Genomic DNA, 22,085 nt, shown 5'->3' on the forward strand with positions numbered 1-22,085 from the left:
ACTTTGCTGGGGTGACCACACTGCTGGTTTGCACCCGTTTCCCGGCCAAAAAGGTGCTAGGATTCTATAGAAACACTTCGCCTCCACCAGTAGTATCTTCAGCTGGTGGGTAGTTAGTTAATCCCTTATAGTTTGCACTTTGGGAAGAATGGCAGAGGGTCCAAGGGAACACTACAGGATTGCAAATCTCAGTGATCTGTAAATTTAACTTACAAGAAGAATTGCAAAGCACATCACAAATGAACTGCGGGGTCTTCTGTCTCCTGATCCAAGCATTCAGAGGGTCATGCCAGCTGGGTCACTTTACTTGCCATCTCCTAAAGTAGGAACTGTCTGTGTAACTGTAAGTCTGTGTAACTTAGACCTTGAAATATTAAAAGCTCTTTATGGTCTTCGAATGGTGTCTTTGTAAAGTATTTTATATATCCTGGCTCTTTGTAGGAGTTACATCCTTGTCCTCTGAAGATGTCCTAATCTCCGGTACCTGTGAAAGTCATCTTATGTAGAAAAAAAAAAAAAGAATTTTGCAGGTGTAAGGACTTGAGATAGAGAGAACATTACAGGTGGGCCCATTTTTACTACCTCTGTCTGTGCAAGAGAGAGACAAGAGTTACTCAGCGAAGACCATATGGTGAACAAACCAGTGTTAGATGTCATGGTACTGGTTTTGGGGTACAGGAAAGTGCTAGATGAGGAGGAATGCAGGCAGCTTCTAGGAGTTAGAAAGTCTAGGAACATGGCTTAATGACACATTGACTTGGATCCCTAAGGCATATTTTGGATTTCTGACCCCCCTCCCCGCAAGGACTGTAAGAATAGAAATGTGTGTTCTTTTCAGCTACTAAGTTTACTATTATTTTTTATTTCTTACAATAGCCTTAGAGAACCAATCCAACTTTTTAGGTAAAGGGTACTGTGGTTTTTTTAATGTCATTTTATTTTCTCCTGCTCTTCTTCTTCCTCTTTTATTTTTTTTTCCCTTTGAAACACAGTCATAATGTATAGGTTTGGCTAGCCAGAAAGTTATTCCGACCAGGCTGGCCTCAACTTACAGAGATTTCCCCATCCTCTGCCTCCCAAATGCTGGGATTAAGGATATACACCAACACATTTGACAAAATAGAGCCTGAGTGTAATCTTTAACTGCAACATTAAGAGTTTCGGCATCTACTTGGTGGCACAGATGACACTTGACACTTTCTCCTCTGTCATCTTGGCACAATTTTGGTTGGGTGAGGTGTGGGTTGGGTGACCTCTAGGTGTGTGCTCGCTCTGGTGGAAACAGACACAGAAGCATATTGTCCTTTCTAAGCTTCTGTCTAGACCCTGATATGCCAGCTGGTAACTGAGCAATAGTCTGAGTTCTTGCTCATGCACAGCATTTTGTACATCATGTTATAGACAGGAACTTGGGGCTCCTCAGAAGTACAGAGTCTCAAAACCTCCTGAAGGATGTTTGCATTCAAACCCCAGCCTCAAGGCTTTGCTAGTCTATTGGCATTTGAGTAGTCTTATAGACCTAGCAAGAGATCCAGCAGCATGGTTCTGTTAAGCTAAAAGTTCTTAGTAGGAAATGTACCTTTAGAGTACAGTGAGTAGTGAGCATTGCACTGAAGGATTCTTATAGTGCCCTTTTAAAACTATTTTATTTGGGTTTCTTATGCCTCTACCTCCTTTCTCTACCCCTTATTTCTTCTAATAACTTCCACCACTAGGTAGGAGAGAAAGAAGGTTAGTGGGGAGTGAGGGTGCAGTTCTCTTTGTTACTTCCTGCTGGTTAGGGTCATTGAGTTCCTTGGGGAAAGTCCAATCTGTTTCAGGTTCTGTCCAAATTCTCATGAAACTGCATCAATAGCAACCAGGAGCAGCAGGGGGGAGCACCAGCCTCCCCCTTCTTTCTCAGAGTCCCCCAGCTCTCTCCAGGCTCTAGTATTTATACCCTCTCTGGGCTCTTCACTGAACTGAAGTGTGTTCCACATCACCGTGGGCCAGACCCCTAAATTTGAGACAAACATAGACAAACATAACCAAGCTCCTGGGATGCAGTTACATTTCCAAGATAATCGACTGAGGCATCACAGTCTATAAATTTGTCCAGTAGGTAAGAGCAAAGAATGACCAGAGAGTGGGGGGGGGTCCCTGTATTCTAAGCTGTAGGCTACGGGACTCTCAGGGTGAGTGGTGCCTGAAGGTGTGAGATAGAATTCCACTATGGCATTAAAGGAGTAGCTATGAGAAACACAGTGAAGCTGCAGCACGTTCCCTAGCAGCAAGGCCACCTGGCTGCACAACAATAGGTAACTCACAGGGCAGCCCCCAGAACCATGTTCCTGGGATGGTCCCAGAAACCTAGCCTGAAAAAAAAAAAAAAGCCAGACTGCCATGGCTGACCCAAGCCTTGCACTGAGAACCACTTTTGGTGAGCTTTTATCTACTTTATTTGGGTTCTTATACCTCTACCTCCCTTCCAACTTTCCCTCCGCCCAACACTAGGTAGGAAAGAAAGATGGCTAGAGAGGAAAGGGGACATAGACCTCTTTAGACTTAGTTTCTTGGGGTAACTCCAACCTTTGTAGTCAATATATCCAGCATTCCAGCAAAACAGCAAACACAGCAGCAGGATGAACCAGCAGCAGAGATGCAGCAACATGGGCAGCAGCAGGGAGAACAGCAGTTGCCTTATTCTTTGAGTGCCCTGACTTGAACTGTGCTCTAGCATTTATACCCTCCCAGAGTTCTCAGAATTAAACTACCTGTAGATGGCAAAGATCATGCCCCTCTAGAAGCATGAGACAATCATAGTTAAGAGCTATGGGCAAAATAAAGCAGCCCCACATCTCACACTTGGGATTTAAACAAAATCATATTCATATAGCATAACTCAGTTATTTTTTTAAAGATTTATTTCTTTATATGTATACAATGTTCTGTCTGCATTTACACCTGCACACTAGAAAAGGCAACCAGATCTCATCATAGATGGTTGTGAGCTACCATGTGATTGCTAGGAATTGAACTCAGGACCTCTGAAAGAGCAACCGGTGCTCTTAACCTCTGAGCCATCTCTCCAACACAATAACTGAGTTTTTAAAGAAGCCAAAACTCTCACTACAGACTCTCTACCTGCTTTTTCTCTGTAGGGGTGAAGCTGGGCAAACAGCCCATTTCCATTGCCACTGCTTGTACAATTTAGCACAAGTTCTTCTTCGAGATCAACCTGGATGCCTATGACCCTACCTGGTTGCCATGCCTTCCATTTCCATGGCTGGCAAAATAGAGGAGCAATCCCTGTGTACTCAAGACATCATTAATGTGTCCAACAGTGTGGGAAGCAAATGTTCTTTCTCAAGCTGCTTTGTTTTAGATTATTCAGTGAAAGCCATATTTTAGCCTTTGCCTTGAGACAGAACTAAGCAGGAGGTTTTGCCAAGTTTCTTTAACTTGTCTGTGAGACCTTGGACCATGTCTTTAAAAACAAGCTTAACTGCTTCATGAACCCGGTCCTTGGACTGATGCGAACTGTGTTTGCTTTGTCTTTAAAAATGAGCAGTGGATTAAACTTGGTACTTTCGGTACTATCTGACAACCTTCCTGAAACTATCCTAAGTTTTCTATCTCTTTCTTTTAACCTGTAATTTCTCAATCCCCACTCTCTCCACCATGTCCCTAATTACCTATGGCTGGTTCCATCAGGTGGCGCCCAGTGTGGATGTTGAGAGATAAATATGAGTGACACCACTGAAGAGAGAGCGCTCCATACAAGGAAAAAGGTAGAGCAGTGAGTAATCTTTGGGACACTTGGGTCAAGTCAATGGTCCTATACTTTTTGTACCTCTGCTTAAGAATATGATTCATGCTAGAGGAGCTAAGGTAAGACAGCAACAGTTGTTTAAATTTTTACAATTTATAAGAAGTGTTTGTTTCTGGTTCCCAGAAAAAAAGAAACCATGAATCTAGAAACTTGGAAAAAGATAGGGGCTAAGTTGCAAGATCATTATGATGTTTTTGGATCTGAAAAGGTTCCTGTAAATACACTCAGTTTATGGGCTTTAGTTAGAGATTGTCTAGACCCTCGACATGAAAGTGATAAAGTTCAAAATCAAGAGAAAGCTGCAGCTCCTTTAACGAATAACCCGGGAGAAAGTGGTGTCTGCGCCACCAGAGGATCTTTATACAGAACCAACAGATAAATTGCTATTGAAGAAAGAAATGGATGATTCTTTTGATCCAGAGAATGCAGAGGAATTGGAGGAAGAGGCAGCTGAATACCACAATGAGGATGATTTTCCCCTATCACAACAGGTATTGGCATTCTGGCTAAGGTATGTAGGAGGGTATGCCACTGTCCATCCTGGCAAGGAAGGCAGAGAAGACTCCTATGTTCTTTGCCCTCCAGGCACCAACACTTAGGCTTGGAGGGAAGCAGCTGGGTGGCTTTGACCCAAGTTCCCAAACACTAGCTACAAAAGCAAAAGGGCCTTTGTAGGAAGGAACCCCACCTACATGCCCTGCCACTCCAGCTGGATGTAAGGCTTGAGAAGATACAGCTTGGAGAAGTATGTCAGAGAGGAATCACGTAGAGTCACGAATAGGACAGAGGAACCAGGGATGGATGGAGACAGAAGATCATGAGAGAGAAACTCTCCCAGTTACATCATGGGCCCACAGGACAAGGATGCAAAGACTGTTAGGCAATACTCATACTTAAATCATGCAAGAAACTGAATCTTGGTAGCTGAGCAGCCTGTCTCCTCCTTGCTGCTGGTACTGGACTGAATAGCTGGGTAATGCAGTTGTGTTCCTGCCGAGGAAAGATGCTGGGCCCAGCCTTCAGCTGTACCAACATCCTGGGGCCTCAGAGACAGCCATGATATTTATGGAAAATTACTGACTAGTTGTGTGTCATGATCCTTTCCCAGAACTCTGATCATTTGGAAGCAAACTGTTTTGTTCTGCTGCTTTTTTTCAATAAAGAAGTAACAACAACCACAAAACACTCCTCACTCCCTAAAGCCTGGAGGGTTCACTGTAGACAGGGTGAGATGAAGATTAAAACAGAAGCAGAGCTAAAAAAAGGTGCCTGGAGCCCACCTGTAATTGCCTGGTCCCCAGCAGGGAGGAGCAGCAGAAAGGAAATTGTGTGGAGCCCTAATTAGATGTAGACAAGGGGAGGGAGACAGTGGTCTGCAGGAAAGCAGGTGAGCGGCTCAGAAGCATGAGTCATGACACAGAGTTCTGATCACTTGGTGTGAACCCTGTTTGTATCCCTGTTGGAGTTCTTTCTCAGGAGATTATAGATGTGAAGAGTGTGAATAAGAACAGAAAGTTCTGGAGGAAAGGAAAGACTATATGAGGAATAGGAAATTAAAAAACAAATGCTCACCTTTCAGAATATACATTCCCTGGCTCTGTTTCTACATGTTCCTTGGGCACAGAGTCAGAATCTTGGGTGTTGCATCTCACATCAGTCTTCTTGTTCAGGATCTCATTAACTGATGATGAATAGCCTCTTGGGGTAAAATGAAGAGCCAACTTCCTTTTTTAGAGACTGGCTCTAATTGTGTACCGTTGGCTGTCCTGGAACTCAATCTGTACACCAGACTGGCCTTCCGTTCACAGAAATCTGCCCACCTTTGCCTCATAAGTGCTGACATTAAAGGTGTGTACCATCACACCTGGCAAGAATTATTTTATATTAACACAAATGACTATGTTAACTTACTGCAAGGTACTTTTTTATTAGCATATATCAATGATAAATAATGGGTTTCATTGTACTATTTTTATATTTATATGCTATTTTATATGTGTATGTAATGTATTTTGATCATGTTCTTATCATTACCTTGTCTCTACTACTTCCTGCTGATACCCTTCTTCCCCTTATACTTTTATATGTCTTTCTTGGGAGGAGGTTTTCTTGTAGGAGCATGGGTATTTTACCAGAGGCTATACTACTAAAAGCAGTGGTAGAAAAAAAATGTCTTACCCTCTCCCAATAACCATCTATAAATCCTCAGGAAGGGTAGGTCTTTGTGAATCCCACTCCATGACAAGATGTTGACACACAGGTAATAATAGCTACTATGAATTCAAGAGTGCAACAAACATGACATGCCCAAAAGACAGTGTTTAAGAAAACTCCACCCCTTACTCCATCTCTTCCATTTCTATCTCCTCCTTTTCTATCAAGTTTCATAAGCTTTGGAGGGGGCAGTATAGATGTCCCACTTATAGGTGAGCATTCGGCAGACATTTAATTTCATCCCTGACCAATTAGGAGTCTCTACAGTTACCACTCTCCACTGAATAAAGAAGCTTTACTAACTAAAGCTGAGAGCAGTGCTAATCTATGGGCATAAATATCATTATTTAAGAGGCAAATCTAATGAATACATCATATACATTTAGCAAAATATCAGGGGTAGCCTCTCTTTTAGGGCTTGTGAACCCCCCCCCCCCCACCAGCCATGGGCTTTTGACCTTATTTACCAGAAATAAATTTCTTCTGTGAAGTAGGTATCAAATCCAATCAGAAAGCAGTTGCTTATTCCATAAACAGACTTACCAATAGTGCACCAGTAAACATCTCTTTCCTGGCTGGTTGGTAGTGTAGCATGTAGGGTCCATAACTGGCTATGACTTTTGATAACAATTCTTTTCCAGCAGCTTGCAGAGTACCTTCTGATACTTTAAAGGATAACCAGTGGGGTGGAAGCTTCCTGGTCAATTCCAACTTGCTTTCTACATGTCCTGTGACCAGAACGTGTGGTATCTTCAGGTATAGGGCCTTAACATTCTCATACCAACAATACTACAAGACACTTTAATGTGCAACTGGAAATCATGTGCCTTAAAAGGCTTCCCTATTGGAACCACTGTATTGCTTGGGGTAGGAGGCTAACCCTGGCTGTTGTAATCATTGCAGTGCTTTGCAGGTACTTTAAGCAGCAACTCTTTAAGCAGCAGCTCTTTGGAGCTGGACTCCCCCTTCTGGGAGCTCCAAGACAGCATTGCGCAGTATGAGTTCCCCATGATGAGGCTTTTGTACTTCCAGGGCTCCTTCCAGCATTCACACAAGGTATGTGTATGCTGGAGGCTGAGAACTGTTTCTAGCGGCTCTAACCAGGTTTTTGGTTCCATAGTCTGGAAGCATATCCCTTCCAGTGCACAAGAGTGCAACATGTGAGGAGGGGCAGGGACACAGGGATCTGGGAACTGGGGCTCCCGAGTCTGTATTTCATGATGTGGCACCTGACTTCCCCTTCCCTCTCTGGGGCTGTTCTCACCAGTTCTTGTTTCTTTTTTTTGCCTTTCTGTGCACTTCGTGGTGATTTCTGGGGCTCCTTCTGAACTCTGAAGCCATTGCAGAGCCTGCAGCCTGTCTAGATATGTACTCATTGAGCCTCAGAGAAGCAGGGGTGGCTTTGTGACCAGATGAAGACCCAGTCCTCATGAGTTCCTACTGTATTTGGCTCCACTCTGCTTAGAGATCTATGGGAAGAGCCAGTTGTTAAGTTATAGCCTTTTAACTTCCATGGTCACAGAAGTCTCAGCAGAAGACCATTTGCAAAAGCAGCACAGGAGAAGGCCCACTCAGGGGAGCACTTGGACGTACCACTTTGGCACCTCAGGCCCATGTACATGGCTAGTGGAGGGATGGCCCGCAGAGGAGGAAGCTTGGGTTTGGGGCAGAGCTAAGACTTCCGGTCTTTTTAGATAGAGCTTTTATGGAGGAAATTATAGATTGACACACAGCTGTAAGAAGTATTCAAGAATGATGTCATGTGCCCTTTGTTCAGACACCTCCAGTGAGAATACTATGTCAGATTATAATACAGTGTCATGGCCAGGGTATTGACAGCATCACACATCACTGGTTTTGTGTATATTTAGTTTTGTATAATCTTATCATATATCTACATTCACATATCTGCCACCAGAGCACAGGTGTGAAATGACTCCATCCATGCAAATGTCCTTTTGGTTCCCCTTTATGATTTCACCTAAACCCCTTAACCATAGAAACTTCTGCTCTTGAGTTACTATATAGCCGTTTTTACTGAGGCCTGATCAGCATCCCAGAAGTTGGGAATTGTATGTTGGTGGAGGTTGTCCAGATGACAAGACTTGGAAAGGAACAACATTCTGGCCTTGGAAGCTCGATAATCCGGGCCCAAATCAGAGCTGGTGGTAGGTGTTGCTAGGAACCTGTGCCACCTCTATTTCTTGCAGGCTTATGTAACAGGAGTTGCCTTTCTTGGCATGCCAGGAACATGCATATTGGGGAATCTTGCTGCTATCTTTCTGCATTGCATGAGAACAGGAACTGACCTCTAATCTGTGAGACCATGGAGATGTAGCTGAGGCTGACATTACTCATTATGACCTAGAGGAACATACTCACTGGTCTCTGGTCCTCCTGAAAGTATTGCCCTCATGGGAGGAGCATCACATAGGGGTGTGATGTCTTTTATTCTGCAGATAAAGCTGTTGCCTTCAGAAGCACCAGGTTTCAAAGGATTTCTTCTCAGGCCAATCAAGGTGATGTATGTCTGTAATCCCAACACTCAAGAGGTTGAACAGGGAATCACAAATTCAAGGCCTTCTATAGAGTTAGTTTAAGACTAGCTTGGATAGGCCAGGTGGTGGTGGCAATACACAGTTTTAATCCCAGCACTAGGGAGGCAGAGGCAGGCAGATCTCTGAGTTCAAGGCTAGCCTGGTCTACAGAGTGAGTTCCAGGATAGCCAGGGATGTGCAGAGAAACCCTGTCTTAGAGAGAGAGAGAGAGAGAGAGAGAGAGAGAGAGAGAGAGAGAGGGAGACTGGCCTGAACAACTTATTGAGATTCAGTCTTAAAAAAGCTAAAAAGAAGGCTGTGGCTATGGCCCACTGGCAGAGTCCTCTCTTAGCATGTGAAAGGCCCTAACAAAGTCTTGCTGAGTGGTAACACACAATAGGGAGGTAATAGGTCAGATGGACAGGTAGACACTGCAGAAAGATAGATCAAGGAGTCATAAGTAACCTAGAATAAGCAAATGGGTTGGATGGATGAATGGACTAATGGATGGATGGATGGATGGATGGATGGATGGATGGATGGATGGATGCCTACCATTGGTAGGCAGCATGCTGAAGTATGCATTGAAGTTGTGTGAGTGACATGCAGAGAAGCCCTGGTCTCTTATGTGCATTTCTCTGGCCTGTGTGACCTCTATGGGAGAGCTGACATTTAGGTTTTCTGTCTACCTTATCCTGTATAAGTTAGGCACATAGTCGTTATAGTCCTTATAGTGCTCAGCGTCCTTGAGGATATGTATTTAATAAAGTCACAGTGTCAAGGCAGAAGTTCTTCTCAGGTCATGTGTGATGAAGAGGGCATCTGTGTAGACAGAAAGTGTTATTCTTAGTCAGTTAAGAGGACAATAGTGGCCTTGCTTCCTTGGAATCAGGTGATAGCAGAAGAAGCTGTTACTCCCTGGTTCTTCTCTCTGAGGACATCTCGTGGGCACGATGGACCTGTCTTCAGACTGCTTGGATCAGTAATGTTACTTGTTCATTGTGCTGGCTGAATAATATCCTAGTGTATGGATGAGCCACTTAGTTTTTTTTTTTAATTTTTTATTTTTTTATTTGAGCCACTTGGTCTTTATCCACTCATTCACCCATGTACACTTGGGCAGCTGCACTTGTTAGCTCTTCGATACTAACTAATGGTCCACTTGCAGCATGTGTCCTCCAGGGCCTGAAAAGTAAGCCTTGAAGATAGCCTACAGTGTGTCACTTGTACTTCCTGAGCCAGGATTGGAGGCTTTTTTAGGTCATTGTCTTCCACCTGAGGTTATAAGAGGCTGTAAAGGTATCTTTGGGGGCTCAGTGAGAGTGGGCTTAGGCTCAGTTTTTGCCTCGGTTTAGCCTAGGGCCTTGACCCCATTGGTTACCTCGTTCCCTGGGCAGCAACCCTCATGTAGTAATATGAGTATGGTACTCACCAATGGCTTATTTTAGAGTTTCCATTGCCTCTTCAGGCTTAGTTGCTGGGAGGACTCTCAGAACCAAGAAAAAAAAACATCACAGCATACTTAATTTATTTCAGTGAATGAGTCCAGATAAAAATCTGCCAGGGTACAAAGTATATATAGCGCAAGGCTCAGGAGAAGCCAGGTGGGAGCTTCTAGGTGACCTTTTGGAGAATGGTGCTTTTGCCATCAGTGGAAGAGGCTGTGAATGGAGCATTGTCATCTGGGAACGCTATTTGCACCCTGAGTGGTGTGCCGGTGGTCACTCAGACATAGAATATTTGGGTGCCTTAACTTGGCTTTCTACAAGCCCCAGCTACCCTGAGGTCCAGCTGGTGGCATGCCAGGTGTTCTAGGGCCCTCAGTTGAACCCTGATCTCAGCCTAGACAACCTGGCACAGCTTTAGGCTCCCAGAAAATTAGAACACTGACATCAGACAGGATTTCCCAAGGGGCTCAGAGATGGTCCCCAGGAGCCTTGGGAGGAAGTGTGTGGCCCTAGGCCTATGAGTTGGCCTTGAACTGCCTACCCATCTTGCTGTGGGTTCCTGAGGATATGCTACCATCTTAGGAGTGATCTAACACACTCATCTACTCTAGATTTTTCACAGGCTGGACCAAAGTGAGATCCCTAGATTGCCTAGCCTGCCTGTTTCTGGAAATGAGACTCCAATGTCTTTAGTAAATATCATTCGAGACTGGACTTAAGGGATCCCAAGCAAGAGGCAAGAACTTGAGTTGTGGGTACAGCTTTTCAGCAGCTCCCTGTGTGATCTTGGGCAATTCCTCTGACCTGTCCCCATCAGTTAATCACCAAGGCTTTTTCTGTCTGGAATGTTCCCTACTCTGTGAAACCTTTGATCAGCCCCAGCAGGATGGAACTGAATTGGCTTGTCAGGAAAACTATCATAATCCAGCCAGCCAAGTTCCGGTGTGCTCTGCCTCACCTGGACAATACCATTGTTTTAGTAGCCAGTGCCTCATTGATATGGGTTGGGGGGGGGGTCTAATCAGAGCCTGTTTTCCTTTTTCTTTCTAGGTGTTTGGTGATGACCATACAAAGCCAACCATTGATAATATTGAATCTGATCTCATTCAGATTTATATCATTAGCACAGAAATTTACTAAGGCCTTGGCCCTGTTCCAGGCCTATCCAAAGAAGCCCAGGATGGTTGGCTGCTTGGGGATGGTGCCACCACATCACCATGATAGCCAGTCTCCAGAGAGGATTGGGTGTACTGTTGGAGATGGGCTAGTGAAGGTGATGACACGTTGCCACTTTGACTGTCCCCAGCAGCCCTGGTCTAGATGATGTCTGGATTTGCCTCCAGCAAGGAGACTGGAGCTCCACAGGAAGGTGGCTGCCTTGGGGCAGTAGCCTCTGCTTTAGCCTATTGAGAAGACTCACTGCAATTGAAGTGTGATGTCATTGACAGACACGTCAAAAGAACAGATGGGACTGTATCCCTAGGGATTTTTTAAAAAAAATATAGCAAGTATGAATGTGCAACATAGATGGAATTTATTGTGTCTAGGTAATGTAGGTCAGGGGCATTCTACACTATGACACCCTTCTGATTCTTACCCTTTCAGAAACTCTGGCTCTAGTATAGGGGCAATGGCAGCCTGGCTCTCTGGGCGTCTGGCTGGTCTTGATCTGTATTCAGTACTTGGCAACCCCTTTCCCTTATGTGGTTAAGTTGTCACCACTGGAAAGGACTCTGGTACCTACAAGCATGCAGATTGGGGTAATGTCAGCAGTTGCTTATGGGGCTCTAATCAAGAGCATCCCAATACTTGGACCTCATCCGTTCCTGGTAGGCAGAGAGTGGTCACGTAGTAGATAGGCACAGTTGGGCAAGGATTGTTTGACTTTACAAAGTGCATGTGCTATCTATTCCCAGAATGAGGAATCTAAGAAAATAACATGGCCCTCCTGGTGAGCCAGTCTCTCCAAGTGGCCTGACTTCCACATCCTAAAGTTCTCCTGTGGGTGCTAATGATAAACTCGTTATGAGTTCCCATTTGAGTGTTTCTCCACTGTAAACATTTTGAGACAAGCAGTCATGAAACAACATTTACTCAGCAGCTACTGTGTACCAATTTCTGTGTCATTTTGGGGACAAAACTCACTTCTGGGAGGAAGGCTAATGGGGTGGCAGTGAAAGGTACAAAGGAGGAAGAAGGTGGCTGTACTGGGGTGGGATGGGCTTCAGTGCCCCACAGGTCTAATGTGTGCCTAGGTCCCAGCTTAATGAACACACAGGCAGCAGCTTCATTTATCTCTTCACTGCATACCTGCATGGGAGGGGGCCTTGGCTGGAGGAAGTTCAGGTCTCTGAAATGACAAATGACAAGCACAGGATTTGACCTGACAGGGGTCTGGGACTAGACACTTTATGACTCTGAGCTCCTCTTAGTAACTTGCCTAAGTGACTTGTTCATAAAGATCTGGTCAGGTGACCTCTAGATTCTTTTGAATACTAAAGTGACCCCTTGGCTCTATTTCTGTTGTAGAGGGAGTCTCCAAGAGGCACATGGAAGAGGGCCAGCCTCTAACATTCCCTCTGGGAGTGCTTGCAGTGGTGGACCTAATAGAAACCCCCTAGGCCCTCTCACCACCAATTCTGAAATATCATTGACTTGCTTTGGGAAGTACAGGCCACTATTCCAAGCAAGCCAGGTAATGGGATGGAGGAGTGTGCAGCCATCTTTTTCAGTTGCCCTACACCTCTGTCCTTTCCTTGTAGGTCTCAGCTCCTCACAGGCCATTTGAAAGATAATTGCTCTGTCATGCACTCTGCATCTCATGCTTCCTTATCTTTTCCTTCTTAGCCTTTAACCTGAATGAGTGGTTGCTATAAACTATACAAATGGATCTGCCTCTGAGTCCCATTGCCCCAAGAGTACCCTCTTTCCACTATACCTACCCAGTGTGACTTGGACTCCTGGAGAAGACCTGTGGCAGACCCAGGGCTTAGGGCAAGGGCTCTGAGCATAGGGTGAGGGGCTGAAATCCAGCCTGACCTTCCACAGTCTGCTGTTTCTAAGTTGCTTGCCTGACCTGTTTTCAGCACTGACTGCCCTGCCCCCTGTGCAGATGTTCCACTCTCAGTTCTTTTTATCTCCCCAAGAGGCCTTTGAGTGCCCTATCCCAGGCTTTATCCTTCAGTGATGCTCCCTGGGCCCACATATTTACTTGTTTCTTGTTGTGCTTGGTCAAGAAGGCAGGGAAAGTGCTCTGTCATTGAGTTACACCTCAGCCCTGTACCCATCTAGATGCCTTGAGTTCATCTGTTCTACAAAAGGTGTTTTCTCAGCTCTCAGAAACTAGAACCCTCCCTCTAGACTAGCAGCAGTGGATGATGGGGCTGTTGAAACCCTAAAAGGGCTCTGTCAATTTCAAGCTGCTCTATTTTCCCTTCTCTGGGCCTTTTCAGAGCATAGCATGGAAGACATAGTCGACAAAACTCCCCAGGGGGTTGGGACAGGCTTCTACTGAGAGTGCCTCACACAGTGCAAAGCACCTAGAAACTTTCCAAACCCACTGATTTTCAGCAGTTCCTCTCTTCTTGGGACTCAGTTTCTACTTTGTACCAGATAACCTGAGAGTAACTGCTGTTTTAGAATCCTCCCATATGCTTTATGCCTGTCAAACTGCTCAGGAGTCTTGCTGGCCTGACTTGGTGTTATTTGTGTGCTGGCCTCTGGGTCTGTCAACTCAGTGCTTGTCACTTGGCCTGTGGGACAGTGAGGATAAGGCCTCATTTCTAGGCATCCTAAAATTAAAGACATTGTTATAATCTGGGCCTTTTGGATTTTATTTTTTACTTCCTGTTATCAAGGCTATTGTAAATAAAATAGTGGAGATTAAAGAATTGAAGCCTTCTATCTCCTTTATTTTAGGTTTAAAAGGTCAGCCATGACAGACTTGGATAAGATATTCTAGAGCCTGTAGCTTCCAGAATCCTGTGGTGCAAAACATATCTTATAGCATAGTGATAAGTGGCTGAGGCTTACTTAGCCCATGAACCCAATAGAATGAGGAGGAGGGCAACTGGGTCCTGGGAATTGCTTGGCACCTTTCTTCTTGGCTATGGTGCATTGAGTTGTTTCTCAAAAGATCTGTCCATGTCCTTACCCTGAAATTTGTAAGGGTGGCCTTATTTAGAAAGGTCTTTTCACATTTGTAATCAAGCTAAGCGAGGCCTCTATGGTGGTCTTTGATCGACAAACCACTATCCTAGTAAGAGAAGAGACACAGGCAGATGAAAAGACAAGGCCTCTGAAGACAGGCAGAGGGAGAAGAAAGAGTCTATCAGTCTAGTAACACCTAGATGGTGATACCAGAAAAGAAACGGTACCCTCAGAGGGAACCTGGCCTTGCTAATGCCTTGATTTTGGTCTTTGAGCATCTAGAACTGTGAGAAGAGACAATTCTCTGGGGCTTTTTTTTCTGCCCAGTGTGGGGAAGTCTTCTAAAACAGCCCCAAGACATACAGACCTTCCTCCAGTTCCCCAGGCTCCACTGCTTTGGTGTGTTCTTGCTCCCAGCCATTTGACTATGGCCAAATTAATGCTTTATGGGCAGCATCGCATCTTATCTTTTTATGTGGAGCCAGTTGTGTTGATAGCAAATCTGTCTTGTCTAGACTTCCTTAGTCTTATGGCTCAAGCTGTGCTGCCTACCTTTTTGCTGCTGAAGCAGAGGCTTAAGGGATCTTTGGGACTATGTTACTTCTTTTTGGCTCTTGCTCTGGGAAATTGTCTTTTGGTGCTAGTAAATCTAAAGGGACACTGCATGCATCAGAGAAACAGAAATACTATGAAGAGATGGCTCAGCAATTGTGAGAACATGAGGCTCTTCCGGGGGCCTGAGTGAGGAATCTGATGCCCTCTTCTGGTCTCCACAGGCACTGCACATGCACGGACACATCAACATCAATAGAAGTAAATCTTACAGAAAAGAAAAATATCATGGAGAAAAGGCGATGAGAATATGCAGCATGCTGTGGAGGTAGTCACAGTGCTGTGATTTACAAATGATAGTGGTCATTCATAAGGCCTTGCCACAGAACTATTTATGTGGCTATTCCTGGCCCAAAGTGGGTGACACAGAGCATGGATGTCTACACGTTGGCATTCAGGGGGATCTGCATTCAGGGGGATCTGGAGAAGGTAGGAAAGAGGCTCTAAGAGTAAGTGAGCATGAAATTATAGGCTTTGTTTATGTGGCTTTAGAATAAACAAGAAGTCAATGATCTGAACTCAGGTACACTGCTAATGAGGATGCAAAAAAATTGCATAGATGCTATATTAAAAACAGTTTGATGGGCTCTTAAAAAGTTTAACACAGTGGCCGAAGAGCTGGCTTGGTTGGTTAAGTTAGTTTTTGCCTTGCAAGAATGAGGACCCGAGTTTGATCTCCAAAATCCTTGTAAAAAAAAGAAGCTTGGTTCTTATAATCCCAGTACTAAATAGACAGACAGGAGGTTTCATGGGGTTTGTTGGCCAGCCAGTCTAGCCTAATTGGTGAGCTCCAGGCCAATGAGAGACCCTGTCTGAGAAAACAAGGTGGACTGTACCTGAGGAATGATACCTGGTGGTCTCCTTTGGTCTCCACCCTACACACACACACACACACACACACACACACACACACACACACACACACAGAGGGGGGGAGGGAGGGAAGAGAGCAAGCCACTCACACCTTTATATATATGAATATGCATGTTCATATGTACATGCACATTAAATACAGTTACCATGAGCTCCCCAAATCTTGTGGCTTGGTATATATCAATTCCCAAAGTAGAACAGTCACAAAGGGTAATATTTGTACCTAGATTCATATTAGTGTTAGTCACATGCCTAAAATGATGGAGCAGTCCAAGCATTTGTGATTGTGTGGCTGGACACAGGGTGTCTGGGTAAGAACGGAATATTATCCAGCCTTAAAAAGGAATTGAAGTCTGGTATCAGCTACAGCATGGATGACCTTTCGGGATATGATACTCAGTGAAATGAGCTTGTCACAGAAAAATAAATACTTAGCTCATCATATTTCTAGGAAAGGCCTTATATGAGAATGTTGCAGCCAGACATCAGCATAGGAGACTGAGGAGGAGGACTGCGAAGCTCCTGAGAAATGGCATGGAGTTTAATTTTTGAAAAGGCAAAAAAATTCTGAAGAACCGTCACAATTCTCCCACTGACCCATCCAAGGACAGTGGCCTGAATCTTTGGAGCAATCTTTACCTGGTCAAACCAGTCACTGGGAGGTGCCACAGGTAGAGCACCTCTTGCCCACAGGACCAAGTGCTCCATAGAACCCAGCAGGGCGGCAAGCACACGGTAGGCTATGACTGTGGCTTCTCCTGCCCTGGCTCAGTGGCATGCAGGCACCTTTGTTTGGTTTCACATGGGAAATTACCAAATAATAAATCACACATGGGACTCAGACCCAGATTATAGGAGCCTTTCATTTTTTTTTTTTTATACACAGAAATTTTGGTCTACTCTTTAAATTAGGAAATTCAACTACAGACTTTAATTTATTATGCATCTGTGGTCTTCCTCATTAAGATAGTTTGTTTGTCTTTGTAACAGGCAGATAAAAATGTAAAACAGATTTATGAACTGAACACAGTTGACCAAGCCATTCCATAGAGTATAATGCTTTTATAAAGAGAAGCTTCTGATGAGACAGGCCTCGGCCTGAAGACTGTACAAGAACCAGAACAGATGATGCAGGTTCCCAGGGCCTTTTCCGAACCCCACAGCTCAGTACAAAGGCAGCCTGGGTATCACACAGTTGACACTGACATCAGGCAACGTTACACAGCAGCATTGAGGGTTGGCTTTTTAATACAGAGTGGCCATTTGCTCTATCTGTATGTCTACAACAGAGGATGACAAGAAGCCCATGAGCATAGCTGGACACAGCTGACCTGCTTCAACTGCAATCCTTCACATTTTGATTTCTTTTTGAAAAACACAAAGACCCTCAGCACACCAAGTTGCCCTTTTGTTGGGATGGTTTAAACAAGGACACCAGGGAACAATTTACAAATGGGAAACATTCTCAATATGCCCTTTAGAATAAAAGGGATGGCTTTATGTGACCTGTAGCTGGCATTTTTAAAGTGGAGTTTCTCTTGTAACCGAAATTCTTTTGCCCGAGATGTGACTTACTGCTGCTCAGGGGTCACCTGTCATTGGTGTGACCAGTGGGGAAATAGCAAGTGTTGATTTGACTTTCTGTGGATGCCAGACAGCTGAGACAAGCTTTCTGTGGGGCGAGGTGGAAGCGAAGTAGGGCAAATGCAGCTCCTGAGGGTGCCTGTCTTTATTCTCCATCTCACACCTATCTCTTGGTAGACAAAAAGCTCACATCTGTGTCTTAACAGACAAACCTCAGACCCAAGTGACAGGCATGTGTGGGAGTGGAATGCGATTCTAGACATCTTCCTGAAAAGTGTGACACCCATAACTTCAGAAGGTGGAGGAACCTTCAAGGGCAGGATGCTGCCCGTTTCACTGGTGTCACTTTGGGTGTCCAGACTCAGGATCTAGGAACACAGGGGTAGGTCAGCTTTCTACTAAGAAGAGACTCATCAGCCTGTGCTTCCTTGGCAGGCCAACAGACATTAGACCTCTTTCCTCTGCCTTCTTCTCTAGGAAAGCAGGCTCGGCACAATGGGTGCCCACACTGCTGAGACAGGCTCCTGGGGGAAAATGTCTCAGGGTAGTCAGACCTGAATTTTCAAGTCTCACCTGCCTGGGTGGACCCAAGGTCTGCTGACCTCATACTCAGTGCCCACAGACCCAGAAGAGCCACCAGCAAGAAAAGAACAATGGTAACAGTTGATGATGGCCATTTCCCAGAAGGCTCCATTTCTATAGTTCTGCCTTCTGGGTTGTATTTGCCCGGTGGGCAAGACCTGGTTTGTAAGCATGCTTTGGTAGGTGGCATGTCCGTGCCCTCGCAGACACTGAGGTGGTCCAGTGAGTATTCACTCTCATTTGCCAAAGCACAAAGTGCAAGTCCAGAGGAATGACAGGGACAAATCTGGACTGTCCTTGCAGTTGACATCTTAAATTTGATGGCCACTCTTCCTCAGATGGCCTCTGTAGATGTCAAGCCTCACATTGTCTGTGCTTCATTACAGCTGTTCTTAGGGTTCATCATGCTTTCAAAGTTGGGGTATGGACAAAGAAAGCCACCAGCCAAAATTAAGGTGTTGGAAATGAAGTGGAAGGAAGCCAAAACCAAAACTTGTCTTGCTGTGCGTTGGAGGGGACCACTGTCATCGATACTTTGGTATTTTCCTTTTAAATAAAAATGCCATTGAAAAGTCTTTCTCCTCTACAGGCAGAGGTCTCAAAGTGCAAAGGTTCTAAGTGCAAGGCATCCTTGCACAGCACTCCCCAGACTGCCTTCACTGAAATCTCAGCAGGATCAGGCATGGAGATACTTAGGTCAAGGGTTTGGGAAGGGAAGTACAGTACTGAGAGGATGTTCTTGCAGTCTTGTTCCCTGAAAAGAACCTTGCTACATTCAAAATGAAACTTCAAAAGGAAAATGCCTAATGAGAGGAATGAAAATATCATGCCGATAAGTGCTTCCTTATTCTTTAAATATTAATTTTGCCATATATGTGTATATGCATATAGACACACATACATATAGACACACGCACGCACATGTGGTCTGCAGGTGGGTCTAGTGTGCTTTGCAGTAGAAGGTACATTTGCAAGTGGCTCCCCCTGGTGTCCTGTCTGCACAGTGTGCACAGTGACCTCCTTGGTTTCGATACACTTTTGTGGGGGTGGGGGATATGGGTGCAGCAAAGCTCCAGATAGGTTCAGCTAGCCCCTACCATGCTGTACAACCCCAACGGTGAACACAGGGTGGAACTAGTGTTCATTAAAAAAGAGAGAGAGAGAAGCATCAGTAGAAAAAAAGGTGGGAAATGCATCTTGTCTCATGCTCTCTTTTCTCTTCACATTGGGTGAAGAACTCCCTTCCTCCATTTTCCTTCATTCTCCCTCCCCCACATCCTGGGAGCCTGGTCTGAAGCCTAGTGGGCTGTGCCCTTATTGAATGCAATTGGCTTCTTGTCAATACCATGTAAGAAAAGTCTTTAACCACATTAGTCATTTCCCTCTTTGGCAGGTGCACGGGTTCCCTTCTCTGTGTATGCATGTGTGACTGCATATGTGTGTGTGCATGTGTGTGTGTGTAGATGTGTGTGTGTGTGTGTGTGTGTGTGTGTGCATGCATGCACATGTGCTGAGAAAAGTTTCAGTTAGAGGGATGTCTCCATGCTGTGGAGTGGGCTCCCGGGCCTGGAAGAGAATGCTGAAGAGGTAGCTGACTTGGTGGCATGCATGGTCAGGTAGATGCCGCTGTCTATGGCATTGTTGTTCTGGTTAGGGGGTGGGGGAGGTGGGGCCCTCAGGCGTTCTTCATTTTCATCCACATCCGTGTCATCGATGAGCGGGATGTTGTGGGTGTAGTCATTGATAAGAAACTCAGGTGTTGCCATGAAATTATGGATGCAGCTCTTGGATTCTGGTTTCTCCAGGCCTTCATAAAGCGAGCTACGGAATGCTTTCACCACCCGGATCTGAAGTGGAGGGGGAGGGACATAACCCACATGGGAGAAGGGAAGGGAGGGTAGGGAGAAGAAGGGAGAGGAGAGGGAAAAGGAGAAGTAAGGGAGAAGAAATGAGAGGAGACAGTCAATGGCTAGCTGGTGCTGGAAAATTGTGCCTACATCAGAGGCTGGCACATTGCATGATGAATGTTCACACATTAGGGGACTTGTAGGGAATGAGGTGGCTTTGCTGGGCTGTGGTAAGGATTTTTACAAGTCTGGGCCTTCGTGTTGAAAGCATCCTGACCTGAGTAGATACTTATTACCTTCCTGGTCTTTGCCCTGGGAACAGAACTGGCTTAGGTGGCACCTGAGGTCTTTGCTCAATTTGAATTCCAATTTGGTATAAGATAAAGATACTGAAATTCTCCAAAGAGTGTGCCAGTGGCTACTTCTGTTCCTGCATCTTAGTTCTTCTTTCAGGGGTGCACCAGACACTTGAATCACATTTCTGTAAACATCTCAAGCCTCCCTAATATTGCTGTTCCTCCTGACCCTCTTTTACTTTACCAGTGGCTCTGAAATCACTTTCTCTACTGATCCTTTGTCCTGGGATGTCCCAGAGCTCAGGCATGTCCCTGTTAATCTTCCTCTCTGTCTGCATCTCTGTATAATACTAGAAGCTATTTAGGGATTATGGCACTGAACCTTCCTCAGAGCTCTGTTCCTAGGAACACAATGGCCCTAACATGGAGGACAAGACTGAAAATGTCCACACTTGAAATTGCAAGTGGCAAGCCTGCTACTCTTCAGCTGTGTTGATCTACCAGTTAGCCTCATGGTCTTCTTACAGCTCTGGATCATAGCTACATGTGTCTGATCAGGTCTGATTAAATACTTGGTACCTTCAGCAGCCCTTGGAAATCTATCCTTCTGGCCTCTCCCCACACCCAAACGACCCCCTATCTTCTTCCTCCTCTTTGAGCTCCTATTCAGACAGCCCTGCACTTTGCTGCATGCTCCTTGTCCATCCCACTCTTGTTTTCAACTTGCATACAGTGTTATATTCTATAAGGAAGTACTTCCCACAATACTTGGACCTCCCTACCACTGCAGCCATGTGCCTTGAGCCAAGCTTACATCCCCTTCAGCCACCCGCACCTCCTGCAGGCCAGTACTTTTCTTGCTTGAGACTCAGCTTCTTCCACCTTTGGCTTTTCCATGTTCACTCACAAACTCCTGCCTCATTATCTTTTCAAGCCACAATGCAGCTGTCACTCTGATCTCTCCCTGGCCCCACATGCTGGGTTCCTTCCTGCTTTTAGAACCAGAGGTCAATGAAGAAGCCTCTGCTCGATTTCAGACAGGCCAGTGCCAGCACAGCTGCCCATATGAATCGTCTGTACTAAAAAGACAAAGCCAGCTCTGATGGCCTCCAGGTAGCCTAGAGGACAGTAGAAGGACTGCCAATTCTCCAGGAGGATAAGTGGGTCCCCCAGCTCTAGTTAGTTCCTCCCAGTGTGAGGCAGTGGGCACATTATAACTTCTAAGTCTTTTAAAGGAGCTAGGATTTGGTTTTCATGGTTTAGATAATGTATCTGTAAACGCTGGCCAATAAGTGAATGAGTCCTAGATCTCTTCTGGTTTTGTAAATAAAGTTTATTGGCAAGCTGCCATGCCCATTCATCTGTATACCGTCTGTGGCTGTTTTCACGCTACAAGGGCAGGGTTGTGCAGTTGTAACAGAGACCTGGCTTGAAAAGCTAAATATGTTTACTCATTGGTCCTTTATAGGAACAGTTGACAATGAATCACCCAGACTACAATGAGACCCTTTCAGCTCTCCAAGTTAGGACCTTAGTGCTGACAACTCAGCCAGGCCAAATGCAGTGCTCCTAAATCACTTTAAATGAAGCAAACCTCACAGCCCTTGGAATGCAAAGGCTCTAGAAAATTAGGGTTTCCTAAATCCACATCTAAGATCCAGTTAGGATTATTTTTTCTGTCATATAGGTGGATGGCTAGCTGTTCTTCAGGCCACTGTTTTCAGACTGGTTGTTTAAATAGGTTTAATATGGAACTGAAAGTAATCGCCAATTCTTTTTTCACTTTAAAAATTTTATTTATATTTTTATAAATTACAGTTTCCCTTATCCCCAATTTTAATGAGGAGAAAATTCAACACCTACGTTGCTTCCTTTGTCAGGTTTTCTAGGGCAAGACTGGCATGCTGATGCTGGGGACATCACTAAACTTTATCATGTCACAACAAAGAGAGTGAGCTGCATGTTGTTGCCCTCAAACGTGGGGGAATCTGTTAAGTCTTTTGGCAATGCCCAGGTGGCTGGCCACAAACATTCTCCTCAGTGAGCCAGCATCCTCAATTGACCTCACATGGTCAGGCCAGACCCTGTTCAAACCTATCCATGGGTTTCACAGCACCTGGCTCGACTCCAAA

General features: G+C 45.0%; 1 protein-coding gene across 3 annotated transcripts in view; it reads right to left on the reverse strand.

Moving 5' to 3' along the window:
* Window positions 1-16,494: 16,494 nt before the first annotated feature.
* Atp2b3 (ATPase plasma membrane Ca2+ transporting 3) overlaps window positions 16,495-22,085 on the reverse strand; it is a 71,111-nt gene continuing 65,520 nt past the window's right edge. For 2 of the 3 annotated variants that reach the window (XM_055591801.1, XM_055591800.1), the window contains one exon: window positions 16,495-19,657. In XM_055591801.1, the coding sequence (XP_055447776.1) occupies window positions 19,337-19,657 (321 nt within the window). In that variant the 3' untranslated portion in view covers window positions 16,495-19,336. The remainder of the gene's footprint in view (window positions 19,658-22,085) is intronic. The other variant, XM_055591802.1, reaches the window with a different exon arrangement.

Source organism: Psammomys obesus, unplaced genomic scaffold, assembly GCF_907164565.1.
Source record: "Psammomys obesus unplaced genomic scaffold, mPsaObe1.curated_primary_1811, whole genome shotgun sequence".
Classification (NCBI taxonomy): domain Eukaryota; kingdom Metazoa; phylum Chordata; class Mammalia; order Rodentia; family Muridae; genus Psammomys; species Psammomys obesus.